General features: G+C 36.3%; 2 protein-coding genes across 5 annotated transcripts; both read left to right on the top strand.

Moving 5' to 3' along the window:
- Positions 1-1369: 1369 nt before the first annotated feature.
- LOC132188769 (putative complex I intermediate-associated protein 30) lies at positions 1370-6025 on the top strand. Of its 3 annotated transcripts, XM_059603304.2 has the most exons (8): positions 1370-1701; positions 2228-2299; positions 2591-2704; positions 3078-3128; positions 4212-4303; positions 4764-4844; positions 4991-5089; positions 5708-6025. In XM_059603304.2, exons 2-8 carry the CDS (start codon positions 2248-2250, stop codon positions 5894-5896), a joined length of 678 nt encoding a protein of 225 aa, XP_059459287.1. In that variant the 5' UTR covers positions 1370-1701; positions 2228-2247; the 3' UTR covers positions 5897-6025. The 3 variants fall into 3 exon arrangements, with proteins under 3 accessions (XP_059459287.1, XP_059459288.1, XP_088374083.1); XM_059603305.2 differs by lacking the exon at positions 2228-2299; XM_088517957.1 differs by lacking the exons at positions 1370-1701; positions 2228-2299 and adding an exon at positions 4408-4465 and having other exon boundaries at positions 2612-2704.
- Positions 6026-19878: 13853 nt separating this feature from the next.
- LOC132186944 (uncharacterized) lies at positions 19879-22504 on the top strand. 2 transcript variants are annotated; one of them, XM_059601069.2, is made up of 6 exons: positions 19879-20213; positions 20574-20667; positions 20814-20881; positions 21230-21286; positions 21842-22105; positions 22214-22504. In XM_059601069.2, the coding sequence occupies exons 1-6, from the start codon at positions 20109-20111 to the stop codon at positions 22364-22366; spliced, it is 741 nt and encodes a 246-aa protein (XP_059457052.2). In that variant the 5' UTR covers positions 19879-20108; the 3' UTR covers positions 22367-22504. The 2 variants fall into 2 exon arrangements, with proteins under 2 accessions (XP_059457052.2, XP_059457053.2); XM_059601070.2 differs by having other exon boundaries at positions 22210-22335.
- Positions 22505-25311: the final 2807 nt, after the last annotated feature.

Genomic DNA, 25311 nt, shown 5'->3' with positions numbered 1-25311 from the left:
AACTAATGTGTATGCATCATTAGTTTATTTATTGATGACATTGTCATTAATTCTATAAGTTGCGATAACTATTATTGAAAGAGCTTTTTAAAAAACGAATGTTGTTAAAAATTGTTTACGTAATTGAATGACAAATCAGTGAATGAATGATTGTCTAGTTACATATATTGAGAATGATATATTCAAGACTATCACCAATAAAGAAATTATGCAACAACTTCAAAGTATGAAGATTCATCAAGGACAATTGAATAAAGTAGCGCACTAGGTGTCACAAAAAAAAAAAAAAAGGAAAAATTTGCTTTACTCCTCTGAAGTTTCAAGGGTTTTTCAATTTGAACCCAAAAGTTTAAAAATTGGCAATATACCCCCTAATGTTTCAAAAATTTTCAATCTAAACCTTCCGTTACTAATTTCCGTCAAATTGGATGGAAATCTATGAAATTATGTAATTACCCTCAGGCTTTTTTTTCTTTAATTTCCGTCCAATTTAACGGAAATTAGTAACGGGAGGTTTAAATTGAAAATTTTTGAAACATTAAGGGGTTACATTGCCAATTTTTAAACTTTAGGGTTCAAATTGAAAAAACTCTTGAAACTTCAAGGGGATAAAGTGGATTTTCCCAAAAATAAAAAATAAAAAATCTATTTTATGTTTATATGTTTTAAACAATAATTAAATTTTGTTAGTTATATTTTAAATATTTTAAATCAATTTTTATTCAATTTTAGTTTTTTTTTTTTTTCATTTATTAAAATAAAAATCTTGACCCCTCTGAATCAAAATTCTGACTGCCATTGGTCCTGCTACAGTCATGGCGGTGATGGTAAATCTTCTGAATTTGATTGTTTTTCAAACTTATACCGGCTACCTAGCTGAAAATCATTATTATTTTGTTTTTGATGGTCAAAAATGGTCAGGGATTTTATGACTATCAAGAATCCTAAGCTCAACAGCTAAGAACACCATGCTCCTCAAGTTTTATTATATTTATTTTAGAGTTTGTTTAATCCAAATGTGTTTGGAGATATGTAGTCCTTCAAAACCAAGATACTCCTAGTTTACAGCAATACTAGGATAAGAACATCTTAACACTGTAACCAAACAGATACTATTCTAATACCCAAACTTATTTAACATAGCTCTAAACCAAAATATGTCTATCCACGGAATAACAGAATCTGGGCTAAGGTTACCTTAAATACATATCCAAACAGAATAGATCTACTACTAAGGCACAAAGCCTTAAATGAGGATAAGTACATCCTTGCACTGGAATAGGAATAAATAACACAGACCTGGAGTGGGTCTCGCTTGTAGCCAAATACCTCTTGTCTTCTTCACAACCTTTTGTTTTTATTTTTGAACTTCCAGTACCAACGAAATGAACTTTCCAATTTTCAACCTCCTGTAGCCAAACCAAATGATCTTTCCAGAACCTTCACTTCACGCATGGTAGAATCGGACAGCTCCACCACACTCCACTTTTCGCACAGCCTCTGCACGACGCTGGATAAGAATCTCTGCAGCCGGACAAGCTTCTTCTTCTTCTTCAAGGTAGCCAAATCGCAGCACCACACGCCTCCAACGGCGGCACATCTCAACAGTGAAATCACCGCTTTTCACAGCACGACGCCGTGAAGGGATCGCACCTTGCGCTGCCACCACAGCACCACGGGGACCAGCTACTGCAACCCACGGTCAGACACAACAGATTTTTTTTTTTTTTTTGAATCGGCTAAACAAAGAAGGAGAAAGGGAAAAACTGAGGAAAAAAATTAAAATTTCTAAGAGAATCGAACTGCTCTGATACCAAATGATAGGAACCCAACGGATTCTGTTACGTGCCTTTTGGGGATAACATAATGAATGGGAAGACGTTATCACATTGGGGAAGTGGAACAGTCCCAATTGGAAATAATGAAGCCGCTTTCAAGGCTTGAATTTGTGCATAACACTTGGCAGCTAGGGCTATACCATTGCACTGGACAGTTGCTGCAATTTCACCAGCGCACACACACATATAGATCTATTTATCTATCTATTTATATGAGTGTGTGTATATGTAGTGTATGAAAGTTGGGCATAGAGATAATGTGAGCATGTCATATGTAATGGTTGCCCAATTGCAACGCATATATAATATCATTGCTTTAGGATAAAAGCAGTGAAGAGTTTTTTTAAAAGCATACAGTTCTCAAATAAGTGGTTTCTCCGTTGTTTTAGGAACTCCAAGTGTACAAGAGATGTCCAGGTTTCGAGCATTGTTGCAATCTTCTCTGAATGCAACAAAGAAAGGTACTATATGATTACCATCTTGACCTCAAGCCTCTAGAGAGTGTACCTGTAGCTCTGTTTTGGGGTTGTCTTTGTTGTCATGAAGCAGTACCTTATTTTCTCTTCAATATGCTTTAGAATGTAATTGTTAGCCATGCTTCTAATCAATATCTGAGTCCATGCTCTACATAAGCGGATTATGAATGTCGGGGGATTTCCTTGTCTATCTATATGGTATGCTTGATATTATATGTATTATCTTTACTTATGACTTTTTTATTTATTTATTTTTCTTGCAAAACCAATATGTAGCTCTCACGTGGAATGTTGAAGACTTGATGCCTCCTACAGAAAGATATATATTCAATTTTAATTCAAAGGAAGAACTAAAAAAGTGGCATCTATATTCAGATTCTGAATATGGAGGTATGTACATACTCGAGTTCAATTCTATGTTGCATTCATATTTATGGAGCTATGCAATATCAGCCGAAAAAGTGTAGAAAACCATTTTGTGTTTGTCTGAATGCAATTTTGCTAGTGTCAGTCTATTATTTACTAATGAAATCGGCTCAATTGCCAAACCTGTCCTGGCTCAATGTCTTTGATAAACATAAAGTTGGTGTTACATATGTATATATGTATGGAAGTACAGGGCTTGATTATTTGAATCTCTTTGATTAGTTATGTAGCTCTTATCAATTTCTTCGTGATATATTGCAATGGGTGTTACTGTCTGAGGTTATTTTAGAGAATGCCGGGAGACTTACATAGATTTCAATGTTTATTTGTATTCCAGGTTTGTCCTCAGCGTCTTTGGAGATCAAAGAATCTGATAATGGAAACAGTGGTACTGCTGAATTCATCCTTTTACAAGTTGTAACATATCAGTATAATCTCTACAGCTTATTTTTTCCAGTTATTTTGGCACTGACTACCCTTTTCATATTCTGGGAACACCGTACCTGGATTTTTTTTCTCGTGCAAAGAAGGGAAACAAACTTTAGAGAGAAATGTGTGCTTTGAATACTTGTTATGGTGTATGATAAGGTGCAAATTTGGAGTTGTAATGAAATGAGGCATAGGAAATTGAAAAGGAAAACTACAAATGGAATGGAGCTCAGTATTCTGCTTCATTCATTTAATAGAAGGACACGATACAAGAATATTCTGTTCTGTGACAGCTATAGAATGACACCTCATTAGGACACCTAGCTACCACTTCTCATACTCTTAGGAAATTTCACCCCATTCCACAAATATTCTCATATTCACTCTAAGAGTAAACAACATTGTTGCCCAAAGAAAGAGTTGTTGCTTGAGTTTTTGACAAGATATTCATGCTGGTGGAATAATTATTTTTCTAGAAATGGGTCTCGTAGCCTTCTTTAAAAACTTGTGTTTAGGATACCTTCTATGATATTATGGAATAATGCAATAAGCATAAGTTTGCAATTCTTTCGCAAGTCTTTATCCTTTTCGAGTTCTGTTGTTTCATTTAGACAGTTTCTTGTCTGTCCCCATAACTCATAACTGCCTCAAACACCTTACCTTCTAGTCATCATTTTTGACATGGCCTTTCAGTATGGTCAATCTCGAGTGGTCATATAGCAGATATTCATGAGCTCGAGTCTCCTTGCTATAACCACACCTTTTTGGATTGAGGGTGGAGCTCTCGTGCCATCATCATCATCTTTTTTTTTTTTTGGTCTCTTTTGGCTATTGTTTCATATGCTCATGTCAATGATACACGGGAATCTATAATAGTAAAAGAAACACATTAAAAATACAAGTCATTTTCAACTTCCAACTAGTTTGTGAACCCATGCTACATTTTTTGCAAAATCCATTAAATCTCTACTTTTTTCCAAATTGCTTATTTTAGATGCCTTTTGATTTCTGATACAATTATCATTTCAAATTTTTTTGGTAGGGATTTTCTGTGGGAACCTTTCCTTGGATGTTACTGAGGGTTCAAAATGGAAAATTACTCGCAGTGGCTTCTGTGGAATGCGGTCCAAAAAGGTGAACACTAGCTCCAAGATTCTTAGGAATTTTTAAATCAAGAGCTGGAATTGAACTTCACAAATTTGTGTTCATTTAAACTAATATTAGCTATTGTTATGCAGTACCTCTTTAGACCTATATGGTTGCACATTCTTTATTGTTGGCTACTCCATGTCATCAGTATGTGTAGTTCCTACCTTTATGGTTTTCCCAAATTACTTGCCTAATGGGTCTTTCACTTGGGCTTTTGGACTTCAAAAATATTCCTTTTGAACGCAAAAATGGCATGATTGTTGATGGCTCCTTCTTTTTGTAATGACTGTATTACAATGGATTCATTTTTGTAATTCTACAAAGATATTATTGAAGTGATTTCATTTTAATGTGTAAACTGTCCCTCATTCCTTTCTCTTAATATCCCATCAGAGGCAACTTTAGTAGAGCAGTGTTTTTCCGTATCAATTTTTATCTTTTGCAGTTTGATGGCTTCATTGATTTGGATGCATATGATACAATAGCCCTAAAGCTTAAAGGAGATGGAAGATGCTACATATCTACTGTGAGTATTCTTTCCCCTGTTTATGTCATAAGAGAAACAAATATAGATCTGCACTTGTATCTGCGGTTGTGGCCTTACTCTGAACCTTATTCATTGAGGTAAAACTTGCGAGTTTTGTACTGAACCTCTATTAAATTCTGATGTAGATCTATACAGAAAATTGGGTCAATTCACCTGGACAACAGGAAGATAACTCATGGCAATCTTTTGTTTTTGTACCCAAAGACAATTGGTATATTGCGAAGGCAAGTTTCACTTTCCTCAGGTTATGTGCTTAGAAACGTTATATTATGAACGAACTTTGCTCGCATTGACAGCTCTGGTTTCTTGATGCTATGTAACTGTATGTGCTTATGAACATAATATGGGTAACTTGGCTTACTACCAAATGGTTTGGTGAGCGGCGAGTCTTGGGATTAAATCCCACAATGAAAAGCGCTTGGGATTATTTTCACTACATCGGCTAGGTGTCCACTAGTGTCTTCGGTCGGGCTCTATGGCTGAACCGACTTGAGGGAGCACCTACGGTTTGTCCGTCTAAGCTCCTGTCATTGGTTACTAATAAGTAGGTGTTATTATGGTTACGTAAAAGTAGGAAAGCTACTCTGGTCACCCCCTCCTACCCTTTTTACAAAGAAAAAGATATGATGAACTATGTACTCTACATAGACTATATATATTTGAAGCTCTACATACACTATATAAGGTAACTGATATGATGCACGAGCATGTTGTGTACCATATGGGTGTCAATAACACCATGGTGCTTTTGCATATCTACAACTTTTATTACTTAAAATAGCCAAATAGGTGTGTAAACTATATATTTTGGTTTATGCTTAAAATTGAACTGGCCTTTGCAGATTCCCCTTGCTCGATATTTACCAACATGGAGAGGGAACGTTATAGATGCAGAAATGGAAATGAATCCATCTCGTATTCTTGGAATGTCTCTGTCTGTTAATGCTGAAGGAGGAGTGCCAGGCGCAAGATCTGGACCGGGCGATTTCAGGGTTGAAATTGATTGGATCAAGGCGTTGAGAACACAATAAGTTAATGTAGACTTCTTTGGGGAGGAGAAATTTAGGCACTGATTTTGTGTTATAATGACATTTTTGTTATTCAACTTTTATCAACGAAAGCAGCTTTCTGTGAGTGGGACTGTGGACCTTTTTTTCTTTTATTTTCCTTTTCGCCTGCAAATTATCTATAACGTCCTAATTCGAATGATGGGGGCCCTTCTCTTGTAACCTACAAAGCCAAGTGATCTTCCAACTTATCAAAGTACAAAAATAATTTTTTTTTTTTTAAAAAAAAAAAAAAAAGAGAGAGAGAAGAGGAAAGAGTAATCCAAAACGAATAGGGATATTTAACAATTTGTTTATAGAGTCTTTCATGACGATTTCAATTCTCTCCAAAAGCTCTAAACGGCGTCTCCATAAGTTCCCTCTTTCAACGAAGAATAAGAAAATGAGTGTTCTTGCTACTTTTGGGCAAGATTAAGAACATATTTTTCTTCAAATTTCAAAATCTAGAAACACTCTCCTTTGATTATGGGGGAGGTGGTTTTCTCCAAAAAAATCTTTTCTCATTTGAAGTGACAATGGCTTTTGATGGTTTTGAAAAATCTGTGTGGGTGGACAGCAAGTAGCAGTCAAGATCAGTGTGTGTTGGATAAAAAAGTGAAGGCAAGTCTGAGAGTTGTGATGGTGATAAGAAGCATGTCGGGCCCAGATGATGTGCCCAACAATTTCAGATAGAGAGGGCCGAAGGGGGGAGAGACAAAGAGGCACGTGACTTCCATCCCGGGGCGCTGGGATTTCACGTGGGCATTTGGAGCCACGGTGGACCACTTGGGAGGGACTCCTTCAGAAGGTCCCAGAGATATTGGACGTGCAAGCTGACTCGTGACTGCATCTCTACGCCAACTCCAATTGATTCCATTTTTGTGAATACTTTTCAAGCTATATATATATATATATATATATATATATATATATAGTGAATTTCTTGTTTCTCAATTGAGAAAATTGTTTCTTGCACGAAATCTTCTTCTGCATGGTTTTTGAAACACATTGTTTATAGGAATTCGACTGAATTAAGTGACCTCATTGTCTGTTGTAAGTTTTTTTTTTTTTTTTTTTTAAATAAAAAAGGTGAGAGAGAGAGATTAATTGTAGCTATTGTACTTGGGCGTGACCATGATATAGCACAAACCCGATGAGAACCGATCAAAAAGGACCTAAAGGACGAAAATTGCAGGTGCAACTTCAAGATCAACCGAGCCATAGTTTAACTACTCGACCCATCAAAACATTAATAAGACTCAAGAGAAACAATACAAATAGGCAGAAGAATCCTCGTTTTCAAGAGTCAAACTCATCCAATGAGAATGCTTTTAAGACCATTGAGCCACCGCCCCTAATGGATTGTTGTAAGGTTATTTTTTCAACATGCCATCTTGGCTTGGAAGTTGGAAGAAGTCTCTTTCTTGTCACTAAAGGAAGATGCTAGTGCGACAAGTGGGGAAAACACATGGATTAGATGGATCATAAACAGCAAATGCACCTATAAACTTAGCCATTAGAGAGAGAGATGTTGACGGAGGCAACAGGGAATATTTTGTAAAATATCATGATGTCTCTAAGTTATAAGATTTGAGAAAACTTGAAACATCAGTAACAAGTTTTATAATAATTTATTTATTAAATCGTAGACTTATTCAGTTACTTTTTACCGGTGAAACACTTCGGTGATTTTTCAGTTTAGTAAGTTGCCATACTGTAGAATGAGAATTCTCTAAAATAAATATGTTGAGAGAATGGCTCGCATTGTGAGGCTTGCATGCTTTTAGATAGATGCTAGTCGTAATGTCTATTTGGAATCCCAGAGTCTTGGTTGATGATACATAATACTTTTTAAAGATATTTTATTTTATCTCATATCATTTCTTTTCACTTTCCACTATAGTATACTCTAATAATTGGTGTTGTGTAGTAATTTTAGCTAATTAGCATTTAATTAATTTGAAGGCAGTACGAGTAACATTCAAAATTAAGTAAATTTAGTTTTTTAATTTTTTGGACGTTACAGCAAGGGCCTCAACATAAGATTTTTTTTACACCTCCACCCTAATAAGAAAAAGGCGCAATGATGTGGATCTCCTTAAAAAACCCAGTAAACTATAAGTTTTTCAAGCCATTACCAGTGTAACGCCCCTAAAACTAAATAATTAAAGTACTTAGTGTGGAGTGTTACTTGTAGCGCCTTCACACTAATTAATTGGTTATTAATTGAATTCACTTGTTAGAACACATAATAGTTTGAGATAGTATGAGACTCTCTCACTCAAGATAATTACAAGCGGTAGATAAACCGAAGAGGTTATTGTATATAATTAGAATTCATCCCTTGCTCTTATCTCTTATCTCTTTTCTTCTAGCATTTATCTCTTATCTCTTAGTCTCTTAGTTTCATTGTAATTCTAATACTTGTATTATTATAAATATCAATACCAACCACCAAGAGTGGTAAGCAATTCAAAGCATTCTTATGTAGAGTTGTTTTAGATCTTTTATGGTATCAGAGCATAAACAAACTAACGTCTAAAAGCTCAATCGTTGAAGCAATGATTTCCTCCGCCACAAGCAATCCTCCTCCTCCCAACCCACCAGTCAACCCGCAACCTCTCATTCCGGCCAACCCGCCAGCGCCCATCTTCATCGTCTCAAATATGTCCCTTACCCTCTACATCAAATTATCCAAGGATAATTTCACATCATGGCGCACACAAATTCTGGCTTATCTTCGAGTCCAGGACGAGTACGGTTTTGTGAATGGAATCAATCCACCACCGCAGCAAACGGTCCCCAACTCCAGCACCGCAACAGATGCGCCGGCCACCACGATCAACCCCGACTTCATGCAATGGGTTCAGAAGGATCAGATGATCCTAAGTGTTTTAATTTCTACCCTCACCGAACCCTACATGGTGCATGCTGTGGGATGTGCCACTGCCCGTGACCATTGGAACGCCTTGATCTCCATGTTCGCTTCGCAGTCCCGTGCTCAAATCATGCAGATCCATTATCAACTTGCTACATTGAAGAAGGTAACTCCTCTATTATTGAGTATTTCAAGAAGATTAAAAATCTAAGCGATACTCTGGCTGCTGCCGAACAACCCCTGAATGATTTTGAGAGCGTATCATTCTTTCTTACTGGGCTAGGATCTGAATATGATCCTTTTGTACCTTTGGTTACCACACATGTAGATCCTCTCTCTCTTGATGAAATATATGGCCATCTATTGGCTCATGAGATGAGAATTGAACACAACCTGCCCATTGCCGAGATGCACCTTCCTTCTACCAACTATTCTGCCTGCTCAAGCATACCACGAGGAAGAGGTTTTTTCATGGGAGGAACTCGCACTCTAGAGGCCAACCAGCATACCATGGACGCACCCTTGCATTTCGAGCATGTGGACATGGCTCCTTCTTCCCCAACCAAGATGCTGCCCCAGCCCATCATGTTTGCCAGTCATGCGGCAAAACCGGCCGCCTCTCGGTGTTACTCAAGGTTTGATGCATCCTTCCAGAACGAGTTTGCCACTCTTCCACATGCTCTCTACTCCTCTCCATCAATGAACTTGGGCGAGGACTGGTATCCGGACACGGGTGCATCTCATCATCTCACCAATGAGATGAACAACCTCAACCTTACTTCTAAGGAGTACTCCGACACAGATCACATTCGTATAGGCAATGGTTCAGGCTTATATATTTCTCGTATATGATCAACAACACTAGCTGTTCCCCGTCGTATTTTTTTGCTCAAACAAATTTTACTTGTGCCTAAAATTTGTAAAAATCTAATTTCGTTTCGTCAATTTGCTGCCGACAATGATGTTTTCTTTGAATTCCATCCCTTTTATTTTGTTATCAAGGATTGTCACACAAACATCCCTCTTCACCACGGACAACTTAAAGATGGTCTCTACTGATCCCTGCATTCTTCTCTACCATCGTCAATAAGTCATGCCTTGATTGGTTAACCTAAATCTGTGGCTTACTGGCATAGGCGTTTAGGTCATCCTGCTTTTCGTGTCATCCGGCACATTTTATCCAAATTCAGTCTTCCTGTCACCACCAATAAAGCTCTTCCGCCTTGCTCCGCTTGTTTGGTTGCTAAAGGCCATCAACTACCATTTTATAATTCTAGCACTAAATTATGTAGTTCCCTAGATTTAGTTTTTTCGGATGTTTGGGGACCCTCCCCTGTTATTTCAATAAATGGGAATCAATATTATGTTTCATTTGTGGATTTTTTCTCTAGATTTACTTGGCCCTTTCCAATTCAAAATAAATCTGATGTCATGCCACCTTCCTTAAATTTCAATCCATGGTTGAGCATTTATTTAATACCAAAATCAAACGTGCGCAATTTGAATGGGGAGGGGAATTTCGCCCTCTCACCAAATATTTTCAATCCATAGGCATAATTCATCGTTTATCTTGTCCTCACACACATCAACAACAAGGATGTGTTGAGCACAAGCATCGTCATACCATTGACACAACCCTTACTCTACTTACCGATAGCGGTGTTCCCAAAATTTTTGGGATGAAGCTTGTCAAACATCATGCTACCTAATTTATTGCCTTCCTACACCTGTGTTAACTCACATCTCTCCTTTTGAAAAAACTATTCTCTTCCACTCCTGACTATAATTTTCTAAAAAATTGTGGGTGTGTTTTTTTCCCAACCTTAGGCCCTACAACACCCATAAATTCACCTTTCGTTCCACACCATGCATTTTCCTAGGGTATAGTACTCAACAAAAAGGTTATTGTTGCTATCACAGTGAGTCGGGTCGTTTTTATATTTCTAAAGATGTCACATTTCATGAGTCCCAATTTCCCTCTCTAAATCCTCCATCTAAAGCCCCACTTGTGTCCTCTACGCCACTCACTAATGTTCAAATTTTCTCACGGGTGCATCCTTCGTCACATAGATCTGCATCAATTTCCTCCACATCTAATTCATCATTTCCCAAGGTCGCATCTTCCATACCTAGAGCCGAACCTCCATCATCACCAAATACTTCATCGTCCTTCATGGAAACTCATGTAGTCTCACCATCATCATCCTCACCGAGTCTCTCCTCTAGTGAACATGCTGATCATATGTTGAGTCTTAACATTATCTCACCACCTGCACCTATACGAACGCATACAATGGTAACAAGAGCTCAAAATTAGATTGCCAAGCTCAAAAAACACATGAATGGGACTATGCGGTACCCCATTCGAAGGGCTCCTCTTTCGGTTCTAGACACCACCTTGACGAAACCTACACGTTTTATTAATGCTGTGAAAATTTCAGAATGGCGTAATGCCATGCAAGTAGAATTCAATGAACTCCTCAACAACAATACGTGGACTCTCATTCCCCCAAATAAGGCTAAGAACGTGGTAGGTTGCAAATGGGTTTGAAAAGCGGATGGAATGGTAGAACGCCATACAGCTTGTCTAGTTGCCAAAGGCTTTCACCAACATGCAGGCATTGATTTTGGAGAAATTTTTAGCCCTGTTGTGAAACCAACTACAATTCGGATGGTCCTCTTAGTAGCATACTCAAGTGGCTGGCCCATCAAGCAGATTTGTATACAAAATGCCTTATTACATGGGTTTCTATCCGAAGAAGTGTATATGAGTCAACTTCATGGCTTTGCTCATCCATCCTTACCACATCACATCTGTAAGTTGAACAAAGCCATTTACGGATTAAAATAGGCACCACGAGCATGGTTCTTGCGACTTAGTACCAAACTTCTATCAATGGGCTTTGTGGCGTCGAAAGCAAATTCTTCTTTATTTACTTTTAAATCTAAGAAAGTTACCATTTTTATTTGATCTATGTGGATGACATTATTATTACAGCTTCTCAATTGTCCGCTATTGAAGATTTGCTTCATATCTACGCAATAGACTTTGCAGTAAAAGAACTTGGGAATCTCCACTATTTCTTTGGCATTAAATTCCAACGCCTCGAGAAAGGGATGTTACTTTCACAAACCCATTGTATAACCATCATCCTCATAATCACTGAAAACAAGAACGATTTGATTTCAATAAAAGTAAAAGTCTTTCTACGACAAGAGAAGACTTTCACAAATATTGATTTTGAAATTAAAAACAATTGCATGTAATAATTAAGAACAGAATCAAAAGGTAGCAATATATTTTGGACTTGCTGAAACGCACAAACATGCATGAAGCAAAACCAATTTCGTCACCCATGTCATCCTCAAGCACTCTCTCAACCTTCAAAGGAGATCCTATGGAAGATGACTCCTTATACTACAACATAGTTGGATTACTTCAATACCTATCTTTGACACGTCCAGACTTAGCATTCTCTGTCAACAAAGTATGTCAATTCATGCACAAACCAACGAAACTTCATTGGAAAGCGGTTAAAAGAATTCTAAGGTATGTCAAACATACTATTACTCATGAGTTACTTCAAACTCGAAATAGGGCATACGCAATTGATGCCTTCTCAGATGCGGACTGTGCGAGATGCCAAGATGATCAAAAATCCACAGGTGCTTATTGTGTGTTTCTAGGATCTAATCTTATCTCATGGAGCTTCAGAAAACAACCAACTATTTCTCAATCAAGCACTGAGGCCGAATACAAGGTGATAGTTAACATAACAGCTGAGGCCATGAGGGTTAAATCTCTAATTCGAGATCTTGGTATTCTTCTCACGGCTACACCCACCTTATAGTGTGATAATATTGGTGCCACATACCTTGCGATTAACCCAATTTTTCACGCGCGCACTAAACATGTGGAAATTGACTTCCATTTTGTTCGAGATTGAGTGGCTGACAAAACTCTCCATGACACGTTCATGACAAGTTTGATAGTTCATGACACTTTTTTTTTTTTTTTTAATATATATTTTGATTAAACCAAACACAATCTTCATTACTTGTGTCATTTAAAATACTATATACATATATTTGAGAATATTCTTAAAACACGTAATCTATTTATTAGAAAATAAGTAAGAAAGTAATAGATTTTTCTTAGAATCAAATTAAGCTATATGTGGCGCTTACACATTAAGAATGGCGTATGACCTTAGACGTTGGATTTTATCATTACACCTAAAATAGAATACTAGCAAATAACACATGCAATCTTACAATAGGATTCATGTAAACTTACAGATGGTGGAAGCTCTCTATAAATAGAGTAACCCTCAGAATCTTTGAATACTTGGTTGATATATTGTTGTAAATATACATTAGTAAACTTAGATTTTGAGTAGAGTTACAACATTTGAATTTACCTTACGATGACAGAGGTTATTAGGAATAAATAATTTGCTGTTGATGAGCCTTGTCTGTTTTAATTGTTGATGGACTTTAACTTTCATGGGGTTTGTTTATTTTAAATCAATTATGAACTCTAATTTTCATGAGGGTCGTTTGTTTTAAATCGTGATGAAATATCAATTAAAGAGGATGAAGTATTGAAGTAAATAAAAGAAAAATAATGAAAGGAGAAAGTCTACCAATGCGAAGAAAGAGAGGAAGAAGATGAAATTTTGTGTGAAGAAGATGAAACAGTGAAGAGATGAAGGTTTTAGTGTGTTCTCGATTGTGTCTGAAAACATGACACTTTATGTAAAAAGTGGACGTGGTGTGTTGAAAACTATGCAGAGCTATGAAAGTGATATAAATATAAATTTTATAGGCACGTAACAAAAAATGGTAAAAAGTAATGGCACAAGAATGTCTAAAGTGTGTGCATACGTGAAAGAGTGAGTATCAGGGACGAGACAATTATGTGTAGAATACGACAAAAAAAAAAAAGAGATATGTGAGATGGTTTAGAAACATAACAATTGGGGGTGTGACAAGTACAATATTGGTACCCCAAATATTGCGATATATCGTCTATCACTAGCAGCCCGATTGAGTTTGACCTCAAGTGACCCACACTAATAATAACGTTTGTCTTCGTGACCATAAATCAAATATGGTGTGCCGATCAATATACAATCATTGGATGCTATAGTACCCCAAGTGTTTATTAAGTCCGTGATTTAGCTTAAAAATGGCTAACGGGTTTACCAAGTTCATTAGGATTCATTGGAGTTTAGAATTTTGACTTTTGTAAGCTTCACAGCCTAGTAATCGGACGTTCGAGGCAAACCCTAGTGAAGAACATTCGAGCGTGGATCACCAAACGTTCGATCATAGTACATTGAATGTTTGATTGTGCGCTGTTATGTGCTAAAATAGTTATATTTTAGCCCCTTAATTTACACTTGTTAATTTCTAAGTCTTATTATTTTGTGATATTTTATTTCATTTTTGTGTTTTCTGTGTTTTTATAGGTTTTTGAGGAAAATGATGCAATGCTTGAAAATTCGAACTTAAAGGGCAATTTTGAAAAAAAAGATAGAAATCTTGGATCAAGAGCAAGCATTCAGGTGCAGTGCGCTCGAGCGCCCCAGCCAAGGAGCGAGCACAGGCGTGCATCATGCGCACAAGAAGAATGCTCGAGCGAGTCTAGGCTCGCGCATAGCAATTGAACGATCGATCTCAGCCTTGCTTTCTAGCGCACACAGGCTAGGATTGAGCGCATTCATGCCAGCTCACATGACAGTTTGCGGAAATAGTCCTTTTTCAACCCAAATTAGGTTTCCCTAGTCCTAGTTGAGCTATGACTTAAACCTACAAGTTTACTAGGGTTTCTAGGACTTCTAGGGTTTTCCTAAACCTATAAATAGACCTCTAAGCCTCTAGGGAAAAACACACAATTTCATAGACACAATTCCAGAGACAATTCCAGACTTGCTTTGGGGGAAGAATTGACGGCTCTTCAAGGAAGCGTTTTTCGGGTTTATTCTTTTCCTTTTTATTTTATTATGAAAATGATTAGCATCAAACTTATATGTAACTAAATACTTTAGTAGGGCTAGATTGAAGCTCCAATCATGTCTCTTTAATATTTCAATATTGGCATCTTTGTGATAATCATATTGTAATGCTTAACTTGATTAATTCCTACCTTATTGAATTCCTCATATGAATGTGTTTGGCCAACATATGCATGTGGTATAGATTAGTTATTTAAGTCAATTTAGATGATCGAGTCCTGGGCATAATAGAGTAACAAGGAATCTCGTCATTGAGATTTTTGGGTTAATCAACATGGGAAACCGGGAGTAGACACCCATGCCCTAGGCCTCATGTGTTTGTCGATTTTCACAAATTTATGCTTTTTCAAAGAACAACTTAGTATACACACATGCTAAATCCCTTGAGAAAAAAAAAAAAAAAAAAAAAAAAAAAAAAAAAAAAAGAATTAGAGTAGACACCCATACCTAATTCGTTACTTAGGGAGATCAATAGCTTAAGGATTAGACACCATGCCCTTAGGTTAGCAAACATTAAGTAATCTTGATATGATTGGAACATTGGCATATTGTTATATTACTTGAGTATGATTAGTGGTGAATATCAAAGCCCTACCCATTTATCTTTATTGTTTTTTCATTATATCAATTTCAGGACAATCTTGATATTTAATTTAGAAAATCAATTCTAAGCAAAATCAACAATCTTCGTGGGAATGATCTCGTACTTGCTGCACTATACTATCGTTTGATCATATGCACTTGCGAGTTAAAACGTACCAAATATTTGCCTATTAATTTAGGTGGGTATTTGGCACAACATGTGCAGACCTGCAAAAGCAACTCATTTTATCCTCAGCACTTTTTATACTTATAAATACCCCACCCCCTTCGTCGCTCACCATTTTCGCCCATTTTCGAGTCAATGGTGCCCTTGTGTGAGTGTGTGAGAGTGTTTTGAATGAGAATGAGTGTTTTTCTTGGTGGTTTTGCTCTAAATGAGGTAATTTTCTTAACCTAACTAGTTCCTTATCTTGTTGTTACGATATTTAGATGTTTTCTCATAGCTTAACTTGTAAGTTTTAAGCTTGTAGTTGTGTGGTGTCCTAATCTTAGTTTAATGATGGTTTAGCGTTTTGATAAAGTTGGACGTAGTTTCTTCTCCATTGATGTATTATTATAGGTTAGGACTCTATTACGGATCATGTTAAGACCCTAGGACTTGCTTAGAGATAGTTTGGTTGCCTTTTTGTTTGAAATGAGTTTTCTGCCTAGCACCAAATATTCAACCCTCCTTGTCCGAATGTTCGATGTCATAGTCGAACAACATTCAAGCCCTTATGTCTAAACATTTGATGGTCAGGCATAAAGTTTGTTTTGAGCATATTTAGGTTTAGGGCTTGTGTTAGCTCAAATATAGAACTAATAATAGATATTTTCTCAGATTTTGAGGTTGTGGAACCACATGAGGATTTATAGGAGAAGACGTATGACACAAGTGAGTAAAAATTCATATGGATACTTGTTGTTTTGTTTACACATAGCGTGATTATTTTATATATTAAACGTACATGTTTACAACTCTCATGAAATATATTTTTGGATTACTATGAGCTCTACTTTATGAAAATGTATGTTGATTAAACAATATAATGAAAATAATAAGATTTGTAAAAGCATGCATATAGAAGACGAAACTAACGAAATTATATCATATGACATGGAACACCGGTACGTGTAGTATAATGGCCATGGGCTTATTAAAATTATAAGGGTAAGCCCTATGATCAAAATATATTTATCATTTATGTTTGGCCTTGATAGTTGTTTGTAATCGGCACAACCATGTTTGTATGATGGTAACTATGGAAGGACGTCATTAGCAATGTGGGCCACCTAAGGCCGTACTTGGTCAGGCTGCTAGTGAGCGGACGATATGTGTATGATATTCGGAGCATCAATATTGTATTATAGGTTTTCCAAACTGCGCCAACCCTACCAAGAAGGGGTTAAAGGCTTAGATAGACTATATGGAATTGAACTATGACATGATTCATATCATATTATAGCACGTACTATATCTATATTGCATTCATGATCATATGATGAATTGTGACCCTGTATTATTGCATGTGATTTATAAACAATTGAGTTTACCATATAATAAAGTCTACATCATGCGCATTTATACTCATGTACTTACTCTTATATTTTTTCCACCTATGCGTATATATGTTATGTTATAGATAGTTTAGTTGAAGTTGGATACCGGGAAGCATCTAGTTATTGTGAAGAACTTGATTCATATCATTTTTGAGGAGTTAGATACCGTGTGGCTCAAGTATATGTGGGATGATAATGGAGCCACCTGCCAGGACATTATCGAGATTATTTACATGCTTTATCTTGTTAAGAGTAAGATTTGATTATGTTTTGTGATGGTTAAAATTGGGTTGTAGACAATTTTGGTGATTGTTCTTTGATTGCGATATTTAGAGACTCTCTATGTCATGATGCTTTTGACTTACTTTGGTTATTTGTTAATTATGGGTTTAAATTATAGTTATCTTTATTTATAAGTAGAAAGCCTTCCACTGCAGACTCTTTTCGAAGATGATGAGATTCTTGAGTTTTGTTCATCTTGGAATAAAACTGGGAGACGAACCATAGAGTCAATTACCGCTTAATCAATTTCACTGAGGCTTTACAAATCCAATGGCCATTCGTATATGACAATCCATACCATATGTCCAATTATTATAAGATATATAATAAGCAAATATTTGTTTAAATTATTTATAAACATTTGATTAAATTATTAGGCTCATGACAAATGTAATTAAAGTATGCTTAGTTCATTAAATATATTGCATAGTGAAATAAAACTGTTCTGTAAGCATTTGCTTACCTTGGTGATTGTCCTTACTGTTGGGCTTCTTAACTCCCACGTCACTGCAATCATATTCTAGTATTAGACATACCACACACCAAAAACCTAAACTTACGAACGAAAATCCTAATCATGAATTAAGCAACCTTAAAAACAATTACTGCATTCATCGATCGTTCGCTCTCAAGGGTCAATTGTTCAACCTCAGGGATGGAACTTTCAATGATTGCCATAATGCATAAATGTCTCCTATTCAAACCTATTACCTGACTCAACCATGGCTCATAATGATTCTGAAAGGCCTAACAAACGTTAACAGCGTAGTATAACATGCAAAATAAAAGCATGTTTAATCATTTTTGAAAATATGCCTAATCCATTTTTACTTTACCATATTTGGTATTAACAAACTATGAATCTTGCCCTAACTTATAATAATAGGTTAAGCATGCAATAATAATGGGTTAAATACTCATCCAACCGTATACATGTTATACCCATGCATGATTCAACATTAAATCCTAAGACAGTAGAGGTATGTGTTTTTAAATCTACAAGATGCATACCAAATCACGAAAACAGTGGTTTATCAATAATATATAAGGCTAATATCACTATAATACGAGATTGGATTTAGGGGTTACCCCCCTCTTGAAGATGAAGTCACAAGAGTCACCTCTCTTTATAACTTACTCTCAGTCTCCCTAGGGTTTCTGGTATGAATGGGTAATGAAATGCCTTCTTTGGTCGTAAGGATGATTATATAGGGTCTCATGCACGCTTAAAATGGATGAGGTGTCTAAAATTAGATGCTTACAAATAGCATCGATCATTCAAGGATAGTATTATCTAAGTGGTTTTACTAATTAGCCTCATTGTGAACCAAATTTTGGTGAAGCTCTCATTGCCTATTACGTGAATATGTAATGGAGATAGATTTTAAATTCTGATGGAACTTAAACCTTTTAAATTTTGAGGAAACCTAAAACATTTTTTAAACATAAGGTTTGGGATTAATTCTGCTTACTCTTCATTAATTAATCACCTTTTAAATAGGGGACCATACACGACTACATGGATCAAGACTTGGAGATAAACTCTGACTCTAACTTAGAGATAAACTCCTCCTACAATCAATTAAAGATAAACTCATTTCCTAACATTATTATGAGATAAACTATAAACTCCTAATTCTAATAAACTAAGGCAATAGACACTTATTGTCATAAAACATTATAGTGCTACATCCTCAAACTCTTAAATAAAATAGATAACTGCCAACATGACATATATCCCACATAATGTATTATCATAACACTGCCCCTTTCTTGTGACAAGGCTAATAGTCTCTTTTTAACTTACACATGTTTTGTTTTGGAATGTGACTCTCTAGTTGTAGCTCTAGCCTTACCATACCATACCTTAGCATCATTCAAGATTGGAATATCTCCTCCACCATCTCAAACATTCTCGCCACCATCCCAGCTTTCGTCATTTGAAAAGCTTAAAAAGTCGATATAAATATAAATTTTTATGCCCATTATGCGACACATTGGACCGCCGCCACCAAAAATTACTCTTTTTGACTGCATTTCCCTACCCTCCTCCCGTACTTTCTTTTTCCTCCCATTCTCTCAGTTTGTCTTCTTCTTGTTTCGACAGTTGTGTTTCAAAAAAAAAAAAAAAAATTGTAATTACAGCTTGGAAGTTGGAAGTATGACAAGAGCCAAATGTGCGGACGAAAGAAAATGTACCAAAAGGATGGCAGCACAGTAAATTTTCTAAGAATGGGGGTCTCTTTCTGGACCCTCCAGGCCTAATGAGTCATGCCAACTGAGGTGCATGTAACTTACCAGTGGGACCAATATCAGGATGTCATCTCTCACCAAGTGTGCCCTCAAAAAAAGACCCTCACAGAGAAAACAGAAGCTTCTGGATACACAATCTAGAGAAAAAAAAAATATCTCCCACCACCCTTCAATCTCAACCGTACACCATGCTGCAAGACCTTATCTCCCACGGTCAACATATAATAATAAAGCACTTTGCATTAATTATTTAAAATTGAAATATTACCCATTTCCTCCTTCCTATGTATTGCTCCAAAATAATAATAATAGTAATAAATTAATAATATTAAAAATACTGGTGCGCGATTAACAAAAAAGTTGAGAAACTATATATAAAATGGGCGAGTTTCTGGAGTCTTCTTGAGGCTTAGCGTTTAGGGGGAGGGCTGTGACGTCTCCAAAATTTTCTCTCTCTCCTCCCCCTCTCTGCCACGAAAAATCAAATTCAAGTTTCCGTGTTCCAACCCACAGAGATGTAGCAGCCCAAGTTTTGTAATTCGTCGACAAGAAAGGGTGTGTCTTGGTCTGGTTTGGTTGCTGGTTCGTTTGAGGTGTTTGTGTTTGTTTGGTGGGTTGGAGAATGGCAAATGGAGAAGAGAAAAGCAATGACTTTTATCAAGTGTTGGGGTTGGAAAAGGAATGCTCTGCTTTGGAGCTCAGGAATGCTTATAAGAAACTTGCTCTGGTTAGAATTGGAAAACTCAATTTCTTGACCACTGTTTCAAAGCCTTTTGTTTTGTTTTTTTGTTTTTTTTTTTGTTTTTTGTTTTTTGTTTTTTTTTTTTTCATTAATTAAATCAAATGGGTCTTCTTTAAATCTAAAAATATGACTCTTCTTGAGCTTAATTGCTCAAATTTCTATCTGGGTTCCTTCTGGACTATTGAAGAAGTCATTATTTTGTCATGTTTTTGCAGTTCCTGAAAAATCATTATAAAAAAGGCTTGGAAACGAATTATATTTCGTGGGATTTGGGATTAATTTCCCGGGAATTGTGTGAGTTTGTAAAACATTATTGTAAGAAACATGTTTTGTTTGCTGGAATAGAGATGGCACCCAGATCGTTGTTCAGCTTCAGGGAACTCAAGCTTCGAGGAAGAAGCTAAGAAGAAATTCCAGGCCATCCAACAAGCCTATTCTGGTAATTCAGGTTTTCTTTTCATTTCTTTTTTCTTTTTTCAGTCAAACATTGATGTTAGATGTCAAAAAATCATGATTTTTTTTTTTCTTTCGCTATTGGGAATTAATCGGATTCACGAGATGCTGTGTCTTGTTCTTTCTGTGCAGTTCTATCTGACACGAACAAAAGGTTTCTGTACGATGTAGGAGTGTATGAGAGCGATGATGACGAAAATGTGAGTTTCATTCTGCATCATCATCTTGTTAATGTCCTCTTTAGGTTGTGTTCTTCGTGATTGGTTGAAATCTTGGCCTTCTGCTTCTTTGTTTGACCTTTTATACCTATATTTTTCCTGCTTTTCCTCCAAATTTTGCTCCATTTTTTCTCGTCCAATCATTCCTCAATTTTTTATTTTATTTTTTTATAGAGGCTGGTTTGAGGGCCTCGGCTCTTTGTCTTGTTGTTTGGTAAATGTGTCACAGTTTTTGGATATGGTTGTCGGTGGGATTAAATGTACTTACGTTGGAGCCTTAGCAAACCAAAAGAATTGTTCTAATAATTGATTTCACTTCTTATGCTGCAGGGAATGGGTGATTTCTTGAATGAAATGGCAGTCATGATGAGCCAAACAAAGTCTAGTGTTAAGCTTCTTCCCCCATTGTCCATTTCTTGATTATTGTTTGATTACTGGATTAACTTGTGTTTAGAGCTAATTAAGAAAAACATTTTAGGAAAACCTTTTGTTAATTCCGATGTAGCTCTTTTTGTATTTTTTTCACTTTATTAAAGATGACAGCTTTTCTTACAAAAAAAAAAAAAAAAAAAAAAAAAAGAGATGACAGCTTTGGTTGGCTGGGAGTTGACAGACGAGTCGTGATGGTGACGGACCATCGCCTAGCCGCCGCCCGTTAAAGTACAGTACTGTAGCATGTTTAGGCTCATGGATGTGGTGGCCGCATTTATCCGTGAACTTATCGAAATATGGATATAAAATTATATACGTTAATTTTAGATAAATTGATCTTTATTTTATCTTACTAATCTTGTGTAGAATTTGCTAGTGTTGAAAAAAATTATAATCTATTTTCTTTCTGATAACTCAATATGAAGAGAAAAAAGTATCAAACTTGGGGGAAGAATGATTCCAATGCTAGCATATCTTTGAAATTGTATTTTGATTGGGCAAATTTTACAGGGAAATGGGGAGGAGAGCTTTGAGGACTTGCAGGAGCTGTTTGAAGAGTTGTTTAAAGGGGATATTGACACATTTGGCTCAAGCATACAGACTACTACTTGTTCTACTTCGTCCTCGTCTTCGTCGTCATCATCCTACACAGCTTATTGTGAGAGTTCTAGTTCCAGCAACAAACGCAATTCCTCTGAAATGAATTTTGGGAAAACAAATTTGGTGGAGGATACCTCTGGCTTTGATGCTAACTTTCAGAATTTCTGTTTAGGGGTTAGTACAATCTCCTCTGTTTTTTCGGCCGGGGACATGGTCTCCGCATACTATATATCGGCTATCCGCCCGATGCATTTATTCATGATAATGTTATATTGAAGACAGGTGGAGCACCGACAGGATGTCGGAAAGGAGAAGGGAGTTCGAGGAGTTGGAGGAGGAACCAACGGTAGACGAAGGCGTGGCAGGCGGCAAAAGGTTTCATCCGGTCACGATGTCTCCACCAACGACTACTCCGGTTCCGGTATCTCAGCTTGATGATCCACTGATTGCAGCCAGCTTACCATATATATTGACATGATCAAGATAATGGGTTTTGCTTATTTTCAATCTTAGTGTCTAGTTGTAGTGTAAGGGGTTCAAGTTTTTTGTTATGTTATTTGATTTGAAAACGAATTTATGAGTTCTTCTCAAAGACTCCAAATCAATTTGTTGCTGTCCGCACACATTTAGGTTGTTGAGTGTATGTTTTAAAGAGGTAGATCAATCGGTTGGGATCACGCTTAATAAAACGGAAGTTATTAGTTTAAATCTTTTTCTCCTCTTATGCCCCAAAAAAAAAAAATTGTTGAGTGTACAAGAGAAAGATAGGAGGCGTGACAGAATCAAACATACACGCGTTTTATGCATACACGGCATAAATGCAGGATTGTATAGATGCATTAATTTGGGGCCCTTGGCCCTACAGCACGTGGTTAGGGACCCCACGTGTGGGGTTCTGAATGTAGTCCACACGTCTACCAAAAGCCTCATTCGTCTGCTTTTCATCAGTTTTAACGGTGACACCGATTGCCACTTCCGGGCATAAAAGTGAGAGGGCCCACCTTCATGCAAGCTGCCAAAAATTTCAATCCAATATCTAAGGAAGAGACATGTCATTGGTCTTCTCCCCTCTCAGTCCCACAAATTGCAACAGCTCAACGGGGGAGGCGGCCAATGGTGCAGAAAAAAAGAGACAAAGTTTTACTTCAAACTGAGTTGAATGACATCAATTTTAATAATGACATCAATTACCACTTCCGGACATAAAAGCGAGAGGGGCCCACCTTCAAGCAAGTTGCCAAAAATTTCAATCCAATATCTAAGGAAGAGACATGTCATTGGTCTTCTCCCGTCTTTGTCCCCACAAATCAATGAGAAGAATTGCCACAGTTCAACGGGAGAGGCGGCTAATGGTGTGGAAAAAAATAGACAAAATTTTTCTTCAAACTAAGTTAAATGAATTTCTTTTAACTTAATATATAAAAGTGACATGTATTCTTTAAAAAGAGAATTAAAAAATGACAAAGTCGGAATAAATTTTATTAAAAATTTATATGCATCTTATATGTTATTAAAAAAAGGGCACATGTTACTTTTATATACTAGATTGAAAAAAAAAATTTCAACCCAATTTTTTTAAAAAAAAACTATATGGAAAAAATTATTTCTCATGGTAGAAAAAAGTGTCCCATTTTGCAGAGGGCATCCGTCAGCTCCATCGTCACCGAGTGTTAACATACAAGTTGCACACACTCTGTCTCCCTTCAATTAGAGAATAAATAAATGAAATGGGGTCTCTTTGATCTTTGAGTCCCAAGACTTTACACATTTAAAACGCAATTTTGGCGTTGAATAAAACATGCTTAGTTCAACTTGCATGTGCTTTTCATCTCATTACACTGTTAATAGCTGTATGCAAGTCTGGATCCGAGTCAGCTCCTTTCATCCAATGCTGACCTCATTTTGTAAGAGTCATGTTGTTTGAAAAAGTAGTGATTTTAAAATAGGTTAAAGAAAACATAGTTGAGGTTGGATAAAATTCGAAAAGCATGTGTTACTTGCTACGCAAAGACATGATTTGACCTATAAAATTATGAGTTTTGAAAAAATGCATTTCAGTATTTGTTGTGGAATATGCAAATTTTTTTATGTTCTCAAATTTAAAGGTGAAAATATGGTTACATTTAGCTATTATTAGTTAAAATTACTAACTGTAACTGTCTAGGTAGTTAGTAAAATTTACTAACCGCCTTCGCCAATTGCTTAGGCGATTAACCGGCGATTAACGGTTAATAACCCTAATAACTGCTAACCAGTTTTTAAAAGAAAAAAAATCAAAACAATTAAAAAAAATCAAAACAATGTCGTTTCTATGGTAGTACGATAATACCTTACTACATACGACATCGTTTCGAAATTTTTTATACATTTTTTATATATATTTAAACACAAAAACAAAGTTGTTTCATATATATATATAGTACGGAAATTCTGGTTTCTGTGGTGATAGCCCCGATAACTATTACTCTGGAATTGAAAATTTATAATCATTTGCCCTTCACAGTGGCACCGTTCATTTGCCCTTCACAGTGTCACCGTTCATTTGTCCTTCACCGTGGCACCGTTCACTTGTCCTTCATAGTGGCACCGTTCATTTGCCATTCACAGTTGTACCGTTCATTTGTCCTTCACAGTAGCACCGTTCACTTGCAGTGCACCAATCACTTGCCTTTTACAAAAGCACCATTACATTTGCCTACCAGGGTACTATTTCTATTCCTGAATACATTTTCCTATCATTATGGCACAATTCAATCATTATTGCTGCAATTTCTCATTTGTCTGCCTACACTACAGTTCTGCTACAGTTCTGCTATAGTTTCTCATTTGTTTGCTGACACTACAGTTCTTTACTTTTACTGTTAACTTTCTCAATGTAATTTTTATTTACTTATTGGATTTTGTCTATAAAAATGACGAATCCCCATCTTTGTAGGATAGAAGCGTTTAACCTAAACACTGAACTCATTCTGCAACTACCCTGCATACTACTTGTAATCTGTTCTGCTCTTGTGTACTTTCACTACTTCTAAATTACGTTTGAATCTGTAAGTGCCCTTGTTAATTAGATATTTTGATATATTTTCATTATCAATCTTTTTCATTTCTCTTCTATACGCTCCAATTTCTTGCTTACTCTGAAAACTCTTGCATCATGCTTATTTTACTTGCAATTACCATCAATGTATTTAAATAATGCACCAATAGTACACAATAGGCCTCATAGAAACCTTGATGAGGCTAAAGGGGCGGTAACACGAGTTAACCTTGACAACCGCACTTTGGCACATGTTCACAAATATATTCTGTTTAATTTGGATGAATTCCATCAATTGCAATGTGAGTTGTATTCTTAGCACATGTTACTTCATTTATTACCG

Source organism: Corylus avellana, chromosome 6 (genome assembly GCF_965113065.1).
Source record: "Corylus avellana chromosome 6, dhCorAvel1.hap1.2, whole genome shotgun sequence".
In the NCBI taxonomy this organism is placed as follows: domain Eukaryota; kingdom Viridiplantae; phylum Streptophyta; class Magnoliopsida; order Fagales; family Betulaceae; genus Corylus; species Corylus avellana.
This window is presented reverse-complemented; position numbering and strand designations above follow the sequence as displayed.

Bases quoted from the DNA above. Each gene is read 5' to 3' on its own strand.
- LOC132188769 (XM_059603304.2), top strand. From the start codon at position 2,248: ATGTCCAGGTTTCGAGCATTGTTGCAATCTTCTCTGAATGCAACAAAG. The intron at 2,705-3,077 runs GTATGTACATAC...TTTGTATTCCAG, and splicing joins TTCAGATTCTGAATATGGAG to GTTTGTCCTCAGCGTCTTTG. The intron at 5,090-5,707 runs GCAAGTTTCACT...TGGCCTTTGCAG, and splicing joins ACAATTGGTATATTGCGAAG to ATTCCCCTTGCTCGATATTT.
- LOC132186944 (XM_059601069.2), top strand. From the start codon at position 20,109: ATGGCAAATGGAGAAGAGAAAAGCAATGACTTTTATCAAGTGTTGGGG. The intron at 20,214-20,573 runs GTTAGAATTGGA...TTGCTGGAATAG, and splicing joins CTTATAAGAAACTTGCTCTG to AGATGGCACCCAGATCGTTG. The intron at 20,882-21,229 runs GTGAGTTTCATT...CTTATGCTGCAG, and splicing joins AGAGCGATGATGACGAAAAT to GGAATGGGTGATTTCTTGAA.